Genomic DNA, 18,052 nt, shown 5'->3' on the forward strand with positions numbered 1-18,052 from the left:
ATTGGGACACAAATCATATTGTAATTGAATGCTACTAAAAATGACCTTTCCTTTTCAATCTGCAGCCACTGTAATTTTCTGAAAATGCAATATGGCCACCTGGAGGTGTTCTGTACGCCGATGGTATACAGAGCGCCCCATAGAAACGTAATTTCCTGCTTGTGTGATTGGCTCACCAATTTTCCCAGATGTCTGCCTAAGATAAAAGTCAGATTTCTGGCATCCCCTGCAACACAAATGTCATTTTTGGTGAGATCCTCAAAATAGGAATACGTCTAATAGACTGCAGACCCAACAGACCTCCTCATTAGTGCTCTGCAGCTGCACAGCTGATTGATAATGATTAAACCACTCCCATTAGATTAAGGGAGCACAGAGAAAAAAGCAGCGATTTCTGCAGAGTAACAAAAGGAAGGAATCTACAACAAAGTTTGTTACAATCCTTGCAATGTACAGAGATCACCCAGAGGGGAATGTTTTTTTCTCAACAAAAGTGGAGTTACCCTTTGAGCCAAAAAGCTTGGCCTGAACCAATTCCTGAACAGAAACTAAAGCCTAGTACACACGCAACGAATATCGGCCGACCGATCGTCCGTCTTTTGTCCAGAGTTGTGTTTTGTTGGTTGGAATGTGCCTAGACTGCACACGAATTTTCTCGCCCAACAAAATTCTACTTCAGAAGTGATGTCATGTGTTGGATTGCTTTCTTTGTGTTCTTTCTTCTCTGAGCATGCCCAGTCTTGCTCATTAGATTTTTCCCTGTCGAAATCTGTACTGACTGCACGAAAATCGGCGGCGGACAAAAATTTGCACACCAGATTTTTTTCGGCTGAAAAGTCGGAGTCGGTTGTCGGAAGCATCATACTAACAAGCCGAAAATCGGCAGATCGGTCGTCGGACGAAAATTCCCTGCCGATTTTCGATGCGTGTGTACGAGGCTTAAAGCCAGGAAAAGATAAAGAATTAACATGGCAAAGATTTTTTGTTAAAGGGTGACTCCACTTTTGTTGGTGGAAAAAACCCTCTGGGTGATCTCTGTACATTGCAAGGATTATAACAAACTTTGTTGCAGATTCCTACCTTTTTTTATTCTGAAGAAATCCCTGTTTGTTCCTCTGTGCTGAGTGGGTCTAATGGGAGTGGTTTCATAATTATCAATCAGCTGTGCAGCTGCAGAGCACTAATGAGGAAAGCTGCTGGGCCTGCATGCATTTGGACGTGTTCCTATTGGGAGTATCTCACCAAAAATTACATTTGTGTTAGTTAGACTTCTGGGAAAATCGGTGAGCCAATCACACAAGCAGGAAATGATGTTTCTGGGGGTGTGGTCAGTACACATTCTGGGGGTGTGGTCAGTATACATTCTGTGTACAGAACAGCTCCAGGTGGCCATATTGCATTTTCAGAAAATTACAATAGCTGCAGATTCAAAAGGAAAGGTCATTTTTAATAACATTCAATTACAATATGACTTCTCAATTGTATACGCTATATTATTTTTTTCTTTATTTGCTATTTTTTTTCCCACAAAAGTGGAGTTACCCTTTAAAAGTTGTAATGCAGACACTGGCGTGTAGGAGGGATTTAGGAAAACCTGCTACACACACTTTGTACCACCCAATAAGGGCTTTCTTGGAGCCCTGTGCCGCAACCACATGCATCCGACGCAGTTGCAGGGTGGTTGGGTGGTACTTCATGTCAAAAGTAACCTGTGCTTTCATTTTTGCTGTGGTCAGGATGCAAAGCATTGGGGGCGAAGCATGTGTACCACCCCCATGGCAACCATTTTATGTTAAGGGGGGGCAGTCGGGGAAGGTGAATATGCGGATTAAGCCTTCCTCCAAAGACCTTCACCATTGGGCCCTGCCCAGCTCCCCACAGCCTTTGCAGAAAAGATGTGTACAAAGTCCAATAAGAGCACCAATTAGTGTGAGAGTCCAAAAGTACATAATAATACTATTGGTTTACAAGCAGCAACACAGAATAGTTAACACGTTTCAAGGGGGTCAGAGACCTCTCCCTTCATCAGGGCTACAACACACATATGAATTTCTATATTTGTCCATTTAAAGCTAAAGTTTATTTATTATTTAACAAACATATAGTTACATATGTTCATATAGTGGTAAAAAAATAAAAAGAAGATTATTGAATAAAAACGAAATGCTTAATAAATGAAAAATCGCTTTTTCTTTTCGTACATCATGGGACACAGAGCCATAAATCATAACATATGGGTTATATAGCCACCTACAGGTGAAGGACACTGGCAACCAATCAGAAAGGATGTCCCCCTATATAACCCCTCCCCACAGGAAGTACCTCAGTTTTTTCTAAAGGTGATGGTCATGGTGGAGAGTCTCTCCACATATTCTTAAAAGAAAAAGAAAGAAGATTATGCTATATACCCAATCAAAGTTCACTGAATCTAAGGGGTTAGCTATCAGATCCATCTAAAAAAGTCAATGGACTAAAATGATAGTACCTGAGCCCCGGGAAGCAGATACAAGGTTTTGCCTGTAATGTCCTTTTTAGTCGCTGGACCCTGGGATCCAGACTCTTGGTAATACCAAACCCCAAAGGCGCTCCGTGCAGGGTGCTCTACAGGTCAAAGGCCATGGCCCCTCTAAACCAAGGGGACCCAGTCCTTGAAGGTCGCCAAGACAAAGCTCATTGTGATGGGTGAAGATTGGATTCCTGTTTCAAACAGAATCCTGCAGCAGGACTGGCAAGTCAAATTTAAAATATTTGCACACACAACAAACGTAAATAATTTATGTACTGTTCCCTTTAAAAGATAACAGTGACCGAGTGCCACGTGGATCTCCACATGAGACTATGGATGTTAAGCATAGGCAAAATACATCTTGTTAAAAGCTCTGGCCTTTCCTCAGGGATTAAATGTGCCAATTGTGATTATATGAGCTTGTGCAGTTTTGGGATTGATGTAAAGTTTGTTAAAACATTATTTCTTTGCTTATTGTTTGACACACTGTTTTTATCCTGGGCTGATCACCTGAAAAGTATCAGCTGTGACAAACAAGATTCAGCCTAAGCTGTTCTCACCCCATGTTGCTGTTTTCGCCTTGGCAAATAAGCGCCTGCGTGTTCATCTCCTCCCTTGATAGCGTGTTTGCGGCGAAGGACCATTCGCGTGCACGGGAATCTTCACCTTTTACATTTTTTTAATGTTTGAAAGCAATTGGTGTGCATGTGGACGCCACGTAGCATGCCGCGCATGCGCAAAACAGCATAAGAGGGTGCGATTTATAAGGAACTGTTTTCAACGCGCTAGCCTCTGTCAGAGGCTGAAGGGGACACAGAGCAGCAGCAGCTGGGTTGCGTGAGTCACTGTGGGAGTATGTTACTGGCACAAACAGGTTCTGTATCTTTGGGATAATCAGTGCTGTGTGTGATAAGCTGTATAGTTAGTACCTCAAGTTTGTCTTATTATAAAGCAATGTCTGCCTGAAAAAGGGCTGGGGGGGCACAGTTGGAAGGGGCATTGTGATGCCACTGTCAGGCCTTGAAGATCCTAGCCATGCTTCCTCTGTGTCTACTCCCCTTGATGAGCCAGGGGCGACTAGGCAATCTGAGCCATTACGGTTGTCAGGCATAGAAGCTACTCCAGGTGCTTCTGCCGCAACCTATTTCACTAAGGACGATTTGGTATACAGCATTACATAAGATTGCTGGCATGATTGCAGTATCTTAAGGAGAGAGGAAACGTGATGGATCCCCCTCACCTGAGCCACCCCCTGAATCAGTTCAGGATTGGACAGAGGATGTGGAAGACGTAGCTGATGATGACCCTATGGATGGTCAAGCTGAGGTTTCCACTTCTGGGGAGTCAGGGTCAGAGAAGTCTCTATCAGCCTTTCAAACCCAGAGATTGTTGGTTCAGTCTCTTAGTGAAATGGTACAGTCTGGATAGAAATGTCCTCCCTTAGAGATGGCTGAAGTCTCTTTTTACTCTCTATGCTCATTGCGCCCTTCTCATAGTCCTCGGACATTTCCCATACATCCACTCATGGAGCAAGAAATATATAATGATTGGGATCATCCTGATAGGATTTTTGTTCCTCCTAAAAGCTTTTCACTATTGTATCCTATGGAGGAAAAGTTCACTAAGAAATTGAATATACCCTCTGTGGATGCTGCCATTTCTTTGGTTAACAAGAGTTTAACCTGCCCTGTGGATAATGCCCAGGTTTTTAAAGATCCAGCAGATAAAAAGTTGGAATCTTTATTGAAAGCCTCCTTTTCCATTGTAGGATCTGTGATACAGCCAGCAGTAGCAGCCATAGGAGTTTGTCAGTCTTTAAAAGACCATATGAAGCGAGTGTCCAAGACAGTTCCTTCTCAAGGAGAGTCTGTGGAAGATCTGTCAGATCTTTGTTTCACAATGGATGCTCTTATGGACTCCATAAGACAAATGTCACGGTTTGCTCTGATGACCGTGCATATGTGCAGAATCCTTTGGTTAAAGAGCTGGTCTGCGAAATTGCCATGTAAAAAGTGGCTGGCTGGCTTCCCTTTTCAGGGAGAACGCCTTTTTGGTGATGATCTGGATAAGTATGTCCAAAAGAGCTTGAGGTGGAAGAGTACGTTGCTACCTGTAAAAAGGAAGAGCAAGCATCCCTCTTTTAAGAATGCCAGCACTCATACTACCAGTGCTTCTAATTCCAGAAGATGACGATGGCCTCCGCCATCTGGGTCCGGAACTGTAACCGGAGCCTTCAGGGGCAGGGGCAGAAAAAGCCCTGGGCCCAGAGATCAGCCAAGTCTTCCTCTAAGCCTACTCCTTGAAGGGGCGCCCCCACTCAATTGGGTGGAGGGAAGCTGCTTCAGTTCTCGAAGGTTTGGGTGGAAACAATCCAAGACAACTGAGTTATCTCCACCATCTCGCAGGGGTACAAACTGGAATTTCTGGTGTTCCCACATCCTCGGTTTGTAAAGTCAAGTATACCAACAGATCCCCTAAAAAGATCTCTCTTTCTGACGTTGCACCAGCTGAGGGCCCAAAGAGTGATAATGGAGGTTCTGGAGATAAAAAGGTTCAGGGGTTTGTACTCAAACCTGTTCATAATCCCCAAACTAAATGGGGACGTGAGACCTTTTCTGGATCTCAAAGCTCTAAACCAGTTTTTGAACATTCATTATTTCTGTATGGAGTCAATTAGTTCAGTCATAGCCTCTCTGCAGGGAGAGGAATTTCTAGCATCCATAGACATCAAGGATGTATATCTTCACATGCCTATATTCCAGGCTCATGAAAGGTTTCTATGCTTTGCAATAGAAAACCGTAATTTTCAGTTTGTGGCCCTGCCCTTCGGGTTAGCCACGGATCCAAGAGTGTTCACAAAGATCCTAGCTCCAGCATTGGCTATCCTAAGGTTCAGAGGGATATCTGTAATAGGATATCTGGACGATCTATTATAGATCGATCAGCTTCGGCTCTAAGCTGAAATGTGCTCTAGACAGTACAGTTCCTAGAATGTCTGGGTTGGATACTGAACTTGGCAAAGTCAGCATTACAGCCGGTCCAGCGTCTGGTTTGGTATGCACAAAGGTTGGCAGTAACAAGGCCTTCGGCCCTTCCACTGCATCTGGACCTACTCTCTCAAGGTCTGATATTCCACCCTGCTGTACAGTCTCTAAATTTGACAGCTTGCCTATTGAAGCCTTAATCTTGAAGGAGCGGGGTGTATCTGGCCCTGATAAATGCTAGGAAGCCAGTCTCTAGGAACATTCATTACAGGTCTTGAAATCCTACATTACCTGGTGTGAAACCAGGAAATGGCATCCCCGCAAATATATCATCGCGAGAATTCTAGCTTTCCTTCAAGCAGGGTTAGCTATGAAAGTAGGCTTGAGCACTATTAAGGGGCAAATTTCAGCCTTATCGGTTTTCTTCCAATGCTTCCCATTCGTTGGTTCGGACCTTCCTTCGGGGAATGTTACGTATGCTTCCACCTGTGAAGCCACCATTATGTCCTCGGGATTTAAATTTGGTGCTGGCAGTTTTACAAAAACAGCCTTTTGAACCTTTGGGGCAGGTTCTCCTGGTTCTTCTGACCAGAAAACTGGTCTTTTTGATTGCGATAACTTCAGCTAGAAGGGTATCGGAACTAGCAGGTCTTTCTTGTAAAGAGCCATTCTTGATTTTTCATCAAGATAGGGTGATTCTACATCCACACCCAGGTTTTTTGCCCAAGGTGGTGTCCGCCTTTCATTTGAATCAGGACATTATACTACCTTCCTTTTTTTCAGATCCTCTCTCAGAGGAGGAAAAGTTACTGCATTCTCTTGATGTAATGCGTGCATTTAAGATCTATTTACAGGAAACAGCTCAGATTCGTAAGAACGAGAGCTTGTTTGTTCTGCCAGAAGGGCACAGGAAAGAGGTTGGCAGCATCTAAGTCTACGATTTCTCATTGGATTCTCCAGGTTATTACCCAGGCGTATGGTTTAGGTCCCGCTTTTTCCTGTAAAGGCACATTCTACCAGAGGAGTAGGTGCCTCTTGGGCACTTCGCCATCAAAACTCTATGGCTCAGATTTGCAAGGCCGCTTCCTGGTCGTCGGTGCATACGTTCACTTGTTTCTGTCAAGTGGATGTTGGAACCCAGGAAGAATCTGCTTTTGGCCGCAGGCGACGGTTTAATCCTTCTTGTGGTCGGACGGCGGTATTTTTTGGTGTCCCCTCCCCTCAGATGCATTGCTTTAGGACATCCAATATGTTATGATCTTTGGCTCTGTGTCCCGTGATGTACGAAAAGAAAACTTGATTTTTTTTAATACATACTTACCTATAAAATCCAATTTTTGAAGTACATCATGGGACACAGAGGTCCCTCCCCTCTTCTATGGGGTCTTTTATTGCTTGCTACAAAACTGAGGTACCTCCTGCGTGGGAGGGGTTATATAAGGGTACATCCTTTCTTATTGGTTGCCAGTGTCCTTCACCTGTAGGTGGCTATAGAACCCATATGGTATTATTTATGGCTCTGTGTCCCGTGATGTACTTTAAGAAATGGATTTTACAGGTTAGTATTAAAAAATCAATTTTTTAAATTTATTATCAATATCATCATTGGCTACAATTGAAAATGTGATTATATTTTCATGGTTTATTGCATGATTTTTATATTTATTCTTATACATACACTCACCAGCCACTTTATTAGGTACACCTTGCTAGGACCGGGTTGGACCCTTTTTTGCATTCATACTTCGTGGCATAGATACAACAAGGTGTTGGAAATGTTCCTCAGAGATTTTGCTCCATAGTGACATGATAGCATCACGCAGTTGCTGCAGATTTGTCGGCTGCACATCCATGATGCCAATCTCCCGTTCCACCACATCCCAAAGGTGCTCTATTGGATGAGATGTGGTGAGTGTGGAGGCCATTGGAGGACAGTGACCTCATTGTCATGGTGAAGAAACCAGTGGTGAGATGATTGGAGCTTTGTGCCATGGTGCATTATCCTGCTGAAAGGAGCCATCAGAAGATGGGGACACTGTAGTCATAAAGGGGTGGACATGGTCAGCAACAATACTCGGGTAGACCGTGACAATTAAACCATCCTCAATTGGTACTGAGGAGCCCAAAGTTTTCCAATAAAATATCCCCCACACCATTACACCACCATCCTGAACCGGTGATACAAGGCAGGATGGATCCATGCGCCAAATTCTGACCTCACCATCTGAATGTCACAGCTGAAATCCAGACTCATCAGACCAGGCAACGTTTTTTCCAATTTTGGCGATCCTGTGCGATTTGTAGCCTCGGTTTCAAGGTTGGATGTGTTGTGCTTTCAGAGATGGTATTCTGCATACCTTGGTTGTAATGAGTGGTTATTTGAGTTACTATTGCCTTTCTATCGTCTCCAGCCAGTCTGCCCATTCTCCTCTGACCTCTAACTTCAAGAAGGCACACAACTGCCCCTTACTGGATATTTCCTCTATTTCCCACCATTCTCTGTAAACCCGAGAGATGGTTGTGTGTGAAAATCCCAGAAATACTCTGACCAGCCCATCTGGACCAACCACAATGCCACATTCAAAGTCACTTCAATCCCCATTCAAATGCTTTATTTGAACTTCAGTAAGTCATCTTCACCACATCTAGATGCCTAAATGCATTGAGTTGCTTCCTTGTGATTGGCTGATTAGCAATTTGTGTTACCAAGCAATTGAACAGGTGTACCTAATAAAGTGGCTGGTAAGTTTATGTATCACTGGGGCACCTACATCAGGTAAAACCTGACTGTTTGTTCCTGCTCAGAGGACACTTTCTTGGTACATAGCCATTATTGTCTTCTCTCTTAGGTCCATCTTGTCACATATTCAGCTTTCCTGAGCTCAGCAAACAAGGCAGAGTTCCTGGACTTGGGTTATGTAAGTAGTTATAAAATGATCTACTGTGTGTTCATAGTCAGACAGAGGTGGCACCCTACCGGGCTAATAGTGCCAACCGTTGGGTGGCGGCCGAAAGCCTGACATTATTTTCAGTTTGATCTAAAGGTCTAAAAAGATGATTTTTACTGAATTTTTGTTCCATCTGTAAGTTGGTAAAAGTAAAGTCTAGCTCGGCTGAACTATTTATTGGTTTCTATTTATCGCTCTTTCAGCAACTGATGGAAAGACTGCAGAAAATTGTGAAACTCCCGTATCGCTTGAGACCATCGCAGAGCAGCAAGGTAAATACCGGAGCGAGTGTTCAACCTTTCTTTGCATCTTCTTCATGTTTTTGTACAGTTTCTTGGACTTTTCATGTTAATTACTGTAACAAATTCTATTTGGTCTGCAGATCAATACAGACTATGGGGCAGAGTTTGTGCGTTGCCTGGAACCACTGTTGATGCTGAACCTTCGCCGGCCTGGCAATGTGAGCAGCGGTTGTGGAGGAGCAGGACATGGGAATGGAAGCATGTAAGTGTTCCTATCCAATACCTCGGAGGTGTATCCATTACCTTGTGGAGAAGATCTTGTAGCTACATGACGTTCCTGAGAACATAGGAAAGCATTCCCCACATCACCCCACATCTATCACCACATAACTCACCAAGAGTTTCCTCCCTTATTTTTTTTATCACGTGGTACCAAGTCCTCTCCTTTACAGGTATTGGCAACTTTTACAAAAAAGACTTCTTGTCATCTCACTTCAAGCATCCTTTTCTCTACAGCAGGGTTCTCTAGATTTTTCAAACAAAGGGCCAGTTTATTGTCCTGTAGTCTTTAGGGGGGCTAGACTGTGGTCTGTGGACGTAGAAAATGTCCCAGGCCCACCATCATTAAGCATAAACATGGCCTCAGAGTTGGTGGTCAGTAGGAGGAGTAGTGTCTCATTGTTGGTGTCAGTGGAAGGAATAGTGCCCCATCATTGGTGTCAGTGGGAGGAATAGTGCCCCATCATTGGTATCAGTGGGAGGAATAGTGCCCCATCATTGGTGTCAGTGGAAGGAATAGTACCCCATCATTGGTGTCAGTAAGAGGAATAGTGCCCCATCATTGGTGTCAGTGGAAGGAATAGTACCCCATCATTGGTGTCAGTGGGAGGAATAGAGCCCCTTTATTGGTGTCAGTGGAAGGAATAGAGCCCCACCATTGGGAAGACTCGTGCCCCATCACTGGTGTCAGTGGAAAGAATAGTGCCCCATCAGTGGGAGGAATAGTGCCCCATTATTGCTGTCAGTGGGGGGAATAGTGTCCCATCATTGGTGTCAGTGGGAGGAATAGTGCCCCATCATTGGTGTCAGTGGGAGGAATAGTGCCCCATCATTGGTGTCAGTGGGAGGAATAGTGCCCCATTATTTCTGTCAGTGGGGGGAATAGTGCTCCATCATTGGTGTCAGTGGGAGGAATAGTGTCCCATCATTGGTGTCAGTGGGAGGAATAGTGTCCCATCATTGGTGTCAGTAGGAGGAATAGTGCTCCATCATTGGTATCAGTGGGAAGAATAGTGTCCCATCGTTGGCGACAGTGGGAGGAATAGTGTCCCATCGTTGTCGACAGTGGGAGGAATAGTGCCCCATCATTGGTGTCAGTGGGAGGAATAGTGCCCCATCATTGGTTTCAGTGGGAGGAATAGTGCCCCATCATTGGTTTCAGTGGGGAGGACTGTGCCCCATCATTGTAAGGAATAGAGGGACAAGTGTATTTGATGGATGGAGTGAGGTTGCACCTCTCTCTGAAAAAGGCATTTGTCAGCCAGTGCCCATCACCTACACACGTCCTCGGGAGCATACAATGGAGTGTCACCCTCCGAAAAGGCTGCCAAGCTGGATTAATGGTTGGAGGTATTCAGAGGAGAGTCCTTATATTTCTTCGGAGATAAAGGCCTTGGTTGGGTTTTAACTCTAAGCGCTGTGGACCCATTGAGGTGTATATTTCTGGTAAGCAGGTCATCCTGTCTTGTTGGTGGAAGGTGTTTTGCGGGGGAAATCCATGTGTAAATGACATGGTTGGAGATATACGTGTTTACATTTTGTTGGACTTGCACAGGTTAATCATCTTAATGGATCACATTTCTGTTTTATAATGTTATTAATTATGTTTTCATATCAAAAATATTTTTCGTGTATTCTATTTTCACATTTATGTTTAATTTTTGCATATAGCACAACTTATAATTTTTTTTATATTTTTATTGGTGTATAACTCACTTTTGAGTTGCTGCTCTAATTGTACACTGTAGCGCAATTTTGTTTTTCCTGTATTACATTATTTCAGTAATCAGTGATAAAAATATGCACTGTCACTGTAATAATGACACTGGCAGGGAAGGTGTTAACACCAGGGGTGATCAAAGGGTTAAATGTGTCCCTAGAGGATGCTTTCTAACTGTGTGTGGGATGGGTTCACTGGATGAACTCAGAGATCCCTATTCCCGCTTAGCAGGAACACAAGATCCCTGTATTCATCCCTGACAGAACGGCCGTCTGCCTTGTTTACATTGGCAGGCCGTCATTCTACCTCTCCGGGAAGAATTTGTGGGTGGCCTGGTGGACATCGAATCTGCTAGTCCCACTGATTGTCTCCCCCTGTGGCCAATCGGCTCGCGCCCTCGCCGACTATTGCATTAAACGACGTACAGGTACCTTGTTTCGCGCAATAGAGCCAACCTGCGAGGGAGAGCAAGTGGTCAGCAAATGGTTAAAGAAGGATGTTGTAAACATCGGAAGACAAAGGGGAAGTGGGGCAGTAGGAGGGCCATGGGGCAAGGACAGCTATTTATAAGCATCAATAATCTAAGATATATTGGTCTGGTGACACTTAGTTCAGGAGAGGTGATATCAGGTATATTTGTTGGAATTAGGGACATTTGACAGAAGAATGAGTGTAGAGGTTCTCAATCTCACAGATATCAGGATCAGAATAAAATAATAGTCAATTAGGATCTGACGGTAAGGTTGACCGTTTGTCAACCGCTCGCCCTCCGCAGATATACTGCAACAGGCTGGCTCAGCTGCGGGAACCGCCGTACCTGTAAACACAGCAGACCGATGTTCTCTCTGGAATGAACACAGAGAGCGCCTGTGATCCTCCTATTTCAGATCAGAGGTCTCTGTATTGATTCCAGAAGTACCTCCCCAATACAGTTAGAAAACACTCCCCTAGGCTCACACTTAACCCTTTGATCACTAGGGATGATCGAACTTTTCAAAAGTTCGGTTCGGCCAGAACATCCGAACTTCCCGAAAGTTCGGCCCGGATTTCAGAACCCCATTGAAATCAATGGGACCCGAACTTCGGTAATCAAAAAACACCATTTTGAAGCCCTAAAACCCAATAAATGCCCCTAAAAAGTGCCTAGGGTTCTGGGTCATACCCCAGGGACTATTAATCACACAAAAAAAGTTCTTAAAAATTTTCATTTTTAAAAGAGAGCCAATTATTGAAAAAATTAAAAAAAAAAAAAATAAAAAAATTCTTTGGATTTAGTGTCTGGGGGCTCTAAAATGTGTACCTGTGGAGTTTCAGCTCTGTAGCATGTCCAGAACCAGAAAAAAATATAATTTGTATTAGATCACTTATAGAACAGGTTAGTGGCTTCTCTCTTTTCACACCTTGCCGGTTTAGTAGCAAGCGTTTTTTTGGGCATTTTTTTGGGGTCTTTTGAGGCAGGCAAAACATCTGAACTTGTGTATACGGGTATATACTTATATGTATATACACACCTAGACATATATAGGTGTGATATTGTAAGGGGGGATGGGTGCGCTGATAGTGTGTTGAAGCTGCTCCCGGTATTCAGTGCTTTTGAATATAGATAAATGTATATGTGGTGTGGGGTGCGCTAAACAACAAATAAATAATGAATATATAACATATATCTATATGTGAACCAAATCAACAAAAGTAAATATATATAACATATATCAATCTGTGAAGCCAATTAATAATGCAAATCAATTGGTGCATAAACATTAAAGTTCATAAGTGTCCATAAATATTGTGCAGGTGAGTAGAATTGTATTCTATCCAAATAATACGTGTATCCACCACCGAGTGAAATTCATCCTTACCAAACGGAAATAAATTAGGTGCAACTATAGTTTCTTGTGCTGAAAAATTATCCAATCTCCTTGTGAACAAACACCACGTGTAAATCACCAAGAATTAGCCTCTTACCAGATGGTAATAGGTATGCACTTGTTCAGTGAAACCACCGCCTTGCTTCCTCTTTAAAATCCTGAAGTGGGATGTAGAACCGCTCTACCTTTCTTTCTCCACTAGATGGCAACGAGTACCAGCAAGAAACACAGCCTCATCCTTCTTTACAAGCTCACAAAACCACCGTGTATTAAAGGAAAAAGAAGGACTAATAGCTTTATTTATACAGGTGGAAAGCGGAAGTGACGATGCGCCAGTACTCCTGTCTCAGTAGAAGTCCTATGGGAAGAAACCGGTCAGATTAGGAGGCGCACACGTCACACACAACTTGCGGTCCGTGCTGCAGCCGGCCGCAAGCCTTTGCAGGAATTCGTATGTTTATGCTGAATACAAGACATCTAATTGTAAGTGCATTATCAACTGTTTTTGAATAAATCTCAAGGGTAATACACTATTAGTCCTTCTTTTTCCTTTAATACACGGTGGTTTTGTGAGCTTGTAAAGAAGGATGAGGCTGTGTTTCTTGCTGGTACTCGTTGCCATCTAGTGGAGAAAGAAAGGTAGAGCGGTTCTACATCCCACTTCAGGATTTTAAAGAGGAAGCAAGGCGGTGGTTTCACTGAACAAGTGCATACCTATTACCATCCGGTAAGAGGCTAATTCTTGGTGATTTACACGTGGTGTTTGTTCACAAGGAGATTGGATAATTTTTCAGCACAAGAAACTATAGTTGCACCTTATTTATTTCCGTTTGGTAAGGATGAATTTCACTCGGTGGTGGATACACGTATTATTTGGATAGAATACAATTCTACTCACCTGCACAATATTTATGGACACTTATGAACTTTTATGTTTATGCACCAATTGATTTGCATTATTAATTGGCTTCACATATTGATATATGTTATATATATTTACTTTTGTTGATTTGGTTCACATATAGATATATGTTATATATTCATTATTTATTTGTTGTTTAGCGCACCCCACACCACATATATATAGGTTTGATAGTAGCAGAAATATATGCTTGCGCTAATGAAATCATTTACACTAATATGACTCCGCTCCTATAACACCTATATATGTCTAGGTGTATATATACATATAAGTATGTGTGTGTATATACCACTATACACAAGTTTAGATGTTTTGCCTGCCTCCAAAGAACCCAAGAAAATGCCTGCAACAACACACCTGGGCGTTTTTTTTTTTTTTGGCGCTAGCGTTTTTTTGGGCATTTTTTTGGGTTCTTTGGAGGCAGGCAAAACATCTGAACTTCTGTATAGGGGTATATACACACATACTTATATGTATTTTACACTTACACATATATAGGTGTTATAGGAGCGGAGTCATATTAGTGTAAATGATTTCATTAGCGCAAGCATATATTTCTGCTACTATCACACCTATATATGTCCAGGTATATATATACATACATGGGTGTGTATATATACCCCCTATACACATGTTCAGATGTCATGCCTGACTCCAAACATGTGCTCAAAAAATCCCTAAAGACGCCTGCAGCCAAAAAGCAAGCTGACAGGGGCGAAGCCATATTACTGCAGTGAAAGTGACTTCAGAGAAACTAGCTTTTCTCTATAGCGGTCACCCTGATATGGAAGGGTTTGGTCACCCTGCCATAGCAGTCACAGTCAGTTCACCCTACACTACATTACGGTCACCTTGACACTTAACACTTTCCCTACAGAAACTACATTTATGCATCTAACTAAAGTGGAAACTAGCACCCTAACTACACTAGATATCCGTTTCCTCACACTAATAATTGCTAAATGACACTTTTGAAGCAAAATTAACAGAACTGCTTCCACTCTCTTCCATGTCCCTGTATTACAATGCTAGGAATATGGCGGGGGCTATCTTATATACTGTGGGGCGTATTCACTAATGATTGGCCTAGGGACCCCCTAGTCACTCCAATCACATTCCTAGCATTCTCCTGCCCCCTCAATTGGCTTTTGCTAATGGTTCTGGTCCAATCTCTGGCTTTTAAAGCCCATTTCCTGTCCCATTGCATTTTGGTCGGTTCTGGTTGCCGAATTCCGAACTTTTTCAGCAAAAAGTTCTAAATTCGGCCGAACCTCGAACAGTCAATGTTCGGGTCGAACCGATGGTCGACTCGAACCGGTCGATCATCCCTATTGATTACCCGTGGGTTAATACCTTCCCTGCCAGTGTCATTACGGTAACAGTGCATATTTTTAGCACTAATTACTGCAGTAATGTCACTGGTACCCCCAAAAATGTCATTTAGGGGTTCGATCTGTCCGCCGCAATGTCGCAGTCCCGCTAAAAATCGCAGATCGCAGCCATTACTAGTAAAATAAAACATAAAAATGTTATAAATCTTTCCCCTAGTTTGTAGATGCGATAACTTTTGCGCAAACCTATTAAAATACACTTATTGGGTTTTTTTTTAACCAGAAATATGTAGCAGAATACAAATTGGCCTAAAATTATGAAAACATTTGATTTTTTTTTTTTTTTATTGCGAATGTTATATCACAGAAAGTGAAAAATATATATATTTTTTTTTTCCAGAATTGTTTATAGCGCAAAAAATAAAAATCGCACAGGAGATCAAATACCACCAAAAGAAAGCTCTATTTGTGGGGGGGGGGGGGGGGGGGAGGACATCAATTTTATTTGGGTACAGCGTCGCACGACCGCGCAATTGTGCAGTTAAAGTAATGCAGTGCTGAATCAAAAAAAAATGCCCTGTTTATTAAGGGGGCAAATCCTTCCGATCCAGAAGTGGTTAAGGCTGTAAGGTTAAGGATTCTTGAAAGTGGTACAAACAGGCCCAGGTTTAGGTGAATTTGGAAGAGTTGTCCTTTGCTACGCTTATCAGTTCCTCCATCTCTGCCGTTTGGCGCATGTAATGGTACCAGTCTGTCAGTGTTGGTGGTGTTGAGGTCCTCCATTGCGTCAGGATGCAATGTCTTGCGACATTTCCAAGGTGTGTATTTGGTATTCTTGTATTGTGTGTAAAAAAGAAAAATGTTGCAAACGGCAATTCCTCCTTAAGAAAACTACAATTTGTAACATAAATGTCTTTAATCCACTTCAAAAAAAAAATCCCATTGTGTAAGTATGGAAGATTTTCAGTAAATGAAGTGCAGAATTTATTAGTTTGTCAAGTTGTAGCGTTTGTCATTATTACTGCACTGCAAACTATTATCACTCAATAACTTTTCTGTGCCAAGAGAATGTGATGTATGAAGCGGCATCTTGAAGTTATTACCATTTCCGTGTTTTGTGATCCTGGGAGATGCTGTGCGCTGATTATTCCGCACGCTCTGTCACATTTGCTGCTAATTGCCCTTGACCCTGGGGGTTGGGGTTTGGCTGCATGTTCTTGTCACCAAAGAATGAAAACAGCTGTAGGGATTAATGACAGGCAGGCCGCCTGGTTCCTACAACATCCAGCACTGCCTGAACTGACGATTCCAGGAAAAGCAGACAAAAGAATAACACATGAACCGCAGAGGGGGGCTCAGCACTTAGGAAGAATTGCTTTATACTCTCAAATGGAGAATGAAATGGCAATTTACAGCTGAACTTTAGACAAACAACTAAAACATACAGTATATGTGTAGTGTCTTATCTGTCAAAGCGTATGGGATTCTGTCCAGCCACTTTTGTGATTTGTCCAGCTCTGCCAGAAACAGCAGCCTTTTGCTGTTAAAGTGTTATTAAACCCTGAAGTGAAAAAAACATAAAGTGTCGTAGACCTCAGCACTCTCCCGCTCTCCATTCCATCCCTCTCCTGTCTCCTCAGTGCATACTCTTCACTCCTCTGCTCTTCATTCTACCCTTCTTCTGTCTCCCCAGTGCACACGCTCCACTTCCCTGCTCTCCATGCCATCTAACTTCTGTCTCCTCAGTGCACACGCTCCACTCTCCCGCTCTACATTCCATCCCTCTCCTGTCTCCCCAGTGCATACTCTTCACTTCCCTGCTCTTCATTCCACCCCTCTCCTGTCTCCTCAGTGCATACTCTTCACTCCCCTGCACTTCATTCCACCCCTCTTCTGTCTCCCCAGTGCACACGCTCCACTCTCCCGCTCTACATTCCATCCCTCTCCTGTCTCCTCAGTGCATACTCTTCACTCCTCTGCTCTTCATTCTACCCTTCTTCTGTCTCCCCAGTGCACACGCTCCACTTCCCTGCTCTCCATGCCATCTAACTTCTGTCTCCTCAGTGCACACGCTCCACTCTCCCGCTCTACATTCCATCCCTCTCCTGTCTCCCCAGTGCATACTCTTCACTTCCCTGCTCTTCATTCCACCCCTCTCCTGTCTCCTCAGTGCATACTCTTCACTCCCCTGCACTTCATTCCACCCCTCTTCTGTCTCCCCAGTGCACACGCTCCACTCTCCCGCTCTACATTCCATCCCTCTCCTGTCTCCCCAGTGCATACTCTTCACTTCCCTGCTCTTCATTCCACCCCTCTCCTGTCTCCTCAGTGCATACTCTTCACTCCCCTGCACTTCATTCCACCCCTCTTCTGTCTCCTCAGTGCACACGCTCCACTCTCCCGCTCTACATTCCATCCCTCTCCTGTCTCCCCAGTGCATACTCTTCACTTCCCTGCTCTTCATTCCACCCCTCTCCTGTCTCCTCAGTGCATACTCTTCACTCCCCTGCACTTCATTCCACCCCTCTTCTGTCTCCCCAGTGCACACGCTCCACTCTCCCGCTCTACATTCCATCCCTCTCCTGTCTCCTCAGTGCATACTCTTCACTTCCCTGCTCTTCATTCCACCCCTCTCCTGTCTCCTCAGTGCATACTCTTCACTCCCCTGTTCTTCATTCCACCCCTCTTCTATCTCCCCAGTGCACACACTCCACTCCCTTGCTCTCCATGCCATCTAACTTGTCTCCTCAGTGCTCCACTCCTCTGTTCCCCACTCCTCCCTTCTCCTGTCTGCTCAATGCATACGCTCCACTCACCTGCTCTTCATCCATCCCTCTCCTGTCTCCTCAGTGCACATGCTCCACTCTCCCGCTCTCCACTCCTCACCTCTCCTTTCTCCTTAGTGCAAACGCTCCACTCTCCCACTCTCCATTCCATCCCTCTCCTGTCTCCTCAGTGCATACTCTTCACTCCCCTGCACTTCATTCATCCCTCTCCTGTCTCCTCAGTGCATACTCTTCACTCCCCTGCTCTTCATTCCACCCCTCTTCTGTCTCCCCAGTGCACACGCTCCACTCCCCTGCTCTCCATGCCATCTAACTTCTGTCTCCTCAGTGCTCCACTCCTCTGTTCCCCACTCCTCCCTTCTCCTGTCTGCTCAGTGCATACGCTCCACTCCCCTTCTCTTCATTCATCCCTCTCCTGTCTCTTCAGTGCACATGCTCCACTCTCCCGCTCTCCACTCCTCCCCTC

At 43.9% G+C, this 18,052-nt stretch overlaps 1 protein-coding gene across 2 annotated transcripts in view; it reads left to right on the forward strand.

Annotated features, from left to right (window-relative positions):
- RNF207 (ring finger protein 207) overlaps nt 1–18,052 on the forward strand; it is a gene marked incomplete at its 5' end in the record, with an annotated part of 137,641 nt that overhangs the window by 58,875 nt on the left and 60,714 nt on the right. For both annotated transcript variants that reach the window (XM_082273313.1, XM_082273314.1), the window contains 3 exons: nt 8,340–8,408; nt 8,642–8,710; nt 8,821–8,942. In XM_082273313.1, coding sequence (XP_082129439.1) covers nt 8,340–8,408; nt 8,642–8,710; nt 8,821–8,942 — 260 coding nt within the window. The remainder of the gene's footprint in view (nt 1–8,339; nt 8,409–8,641; nt 8,711–8,820; nt 8,943–18,052) is intronic.

This window comes from Pelophylax lessonae, assembly GCF_965119305.1.
Source record: "Pelophylax lessonae genome assembly, chromosome: 12".
Lineage (NCBI taxonomy): Eukaryota > Metazoa > Chordata > Amphibia > Anura > Ranidae > Pelophylax > Pelophylax lessonae.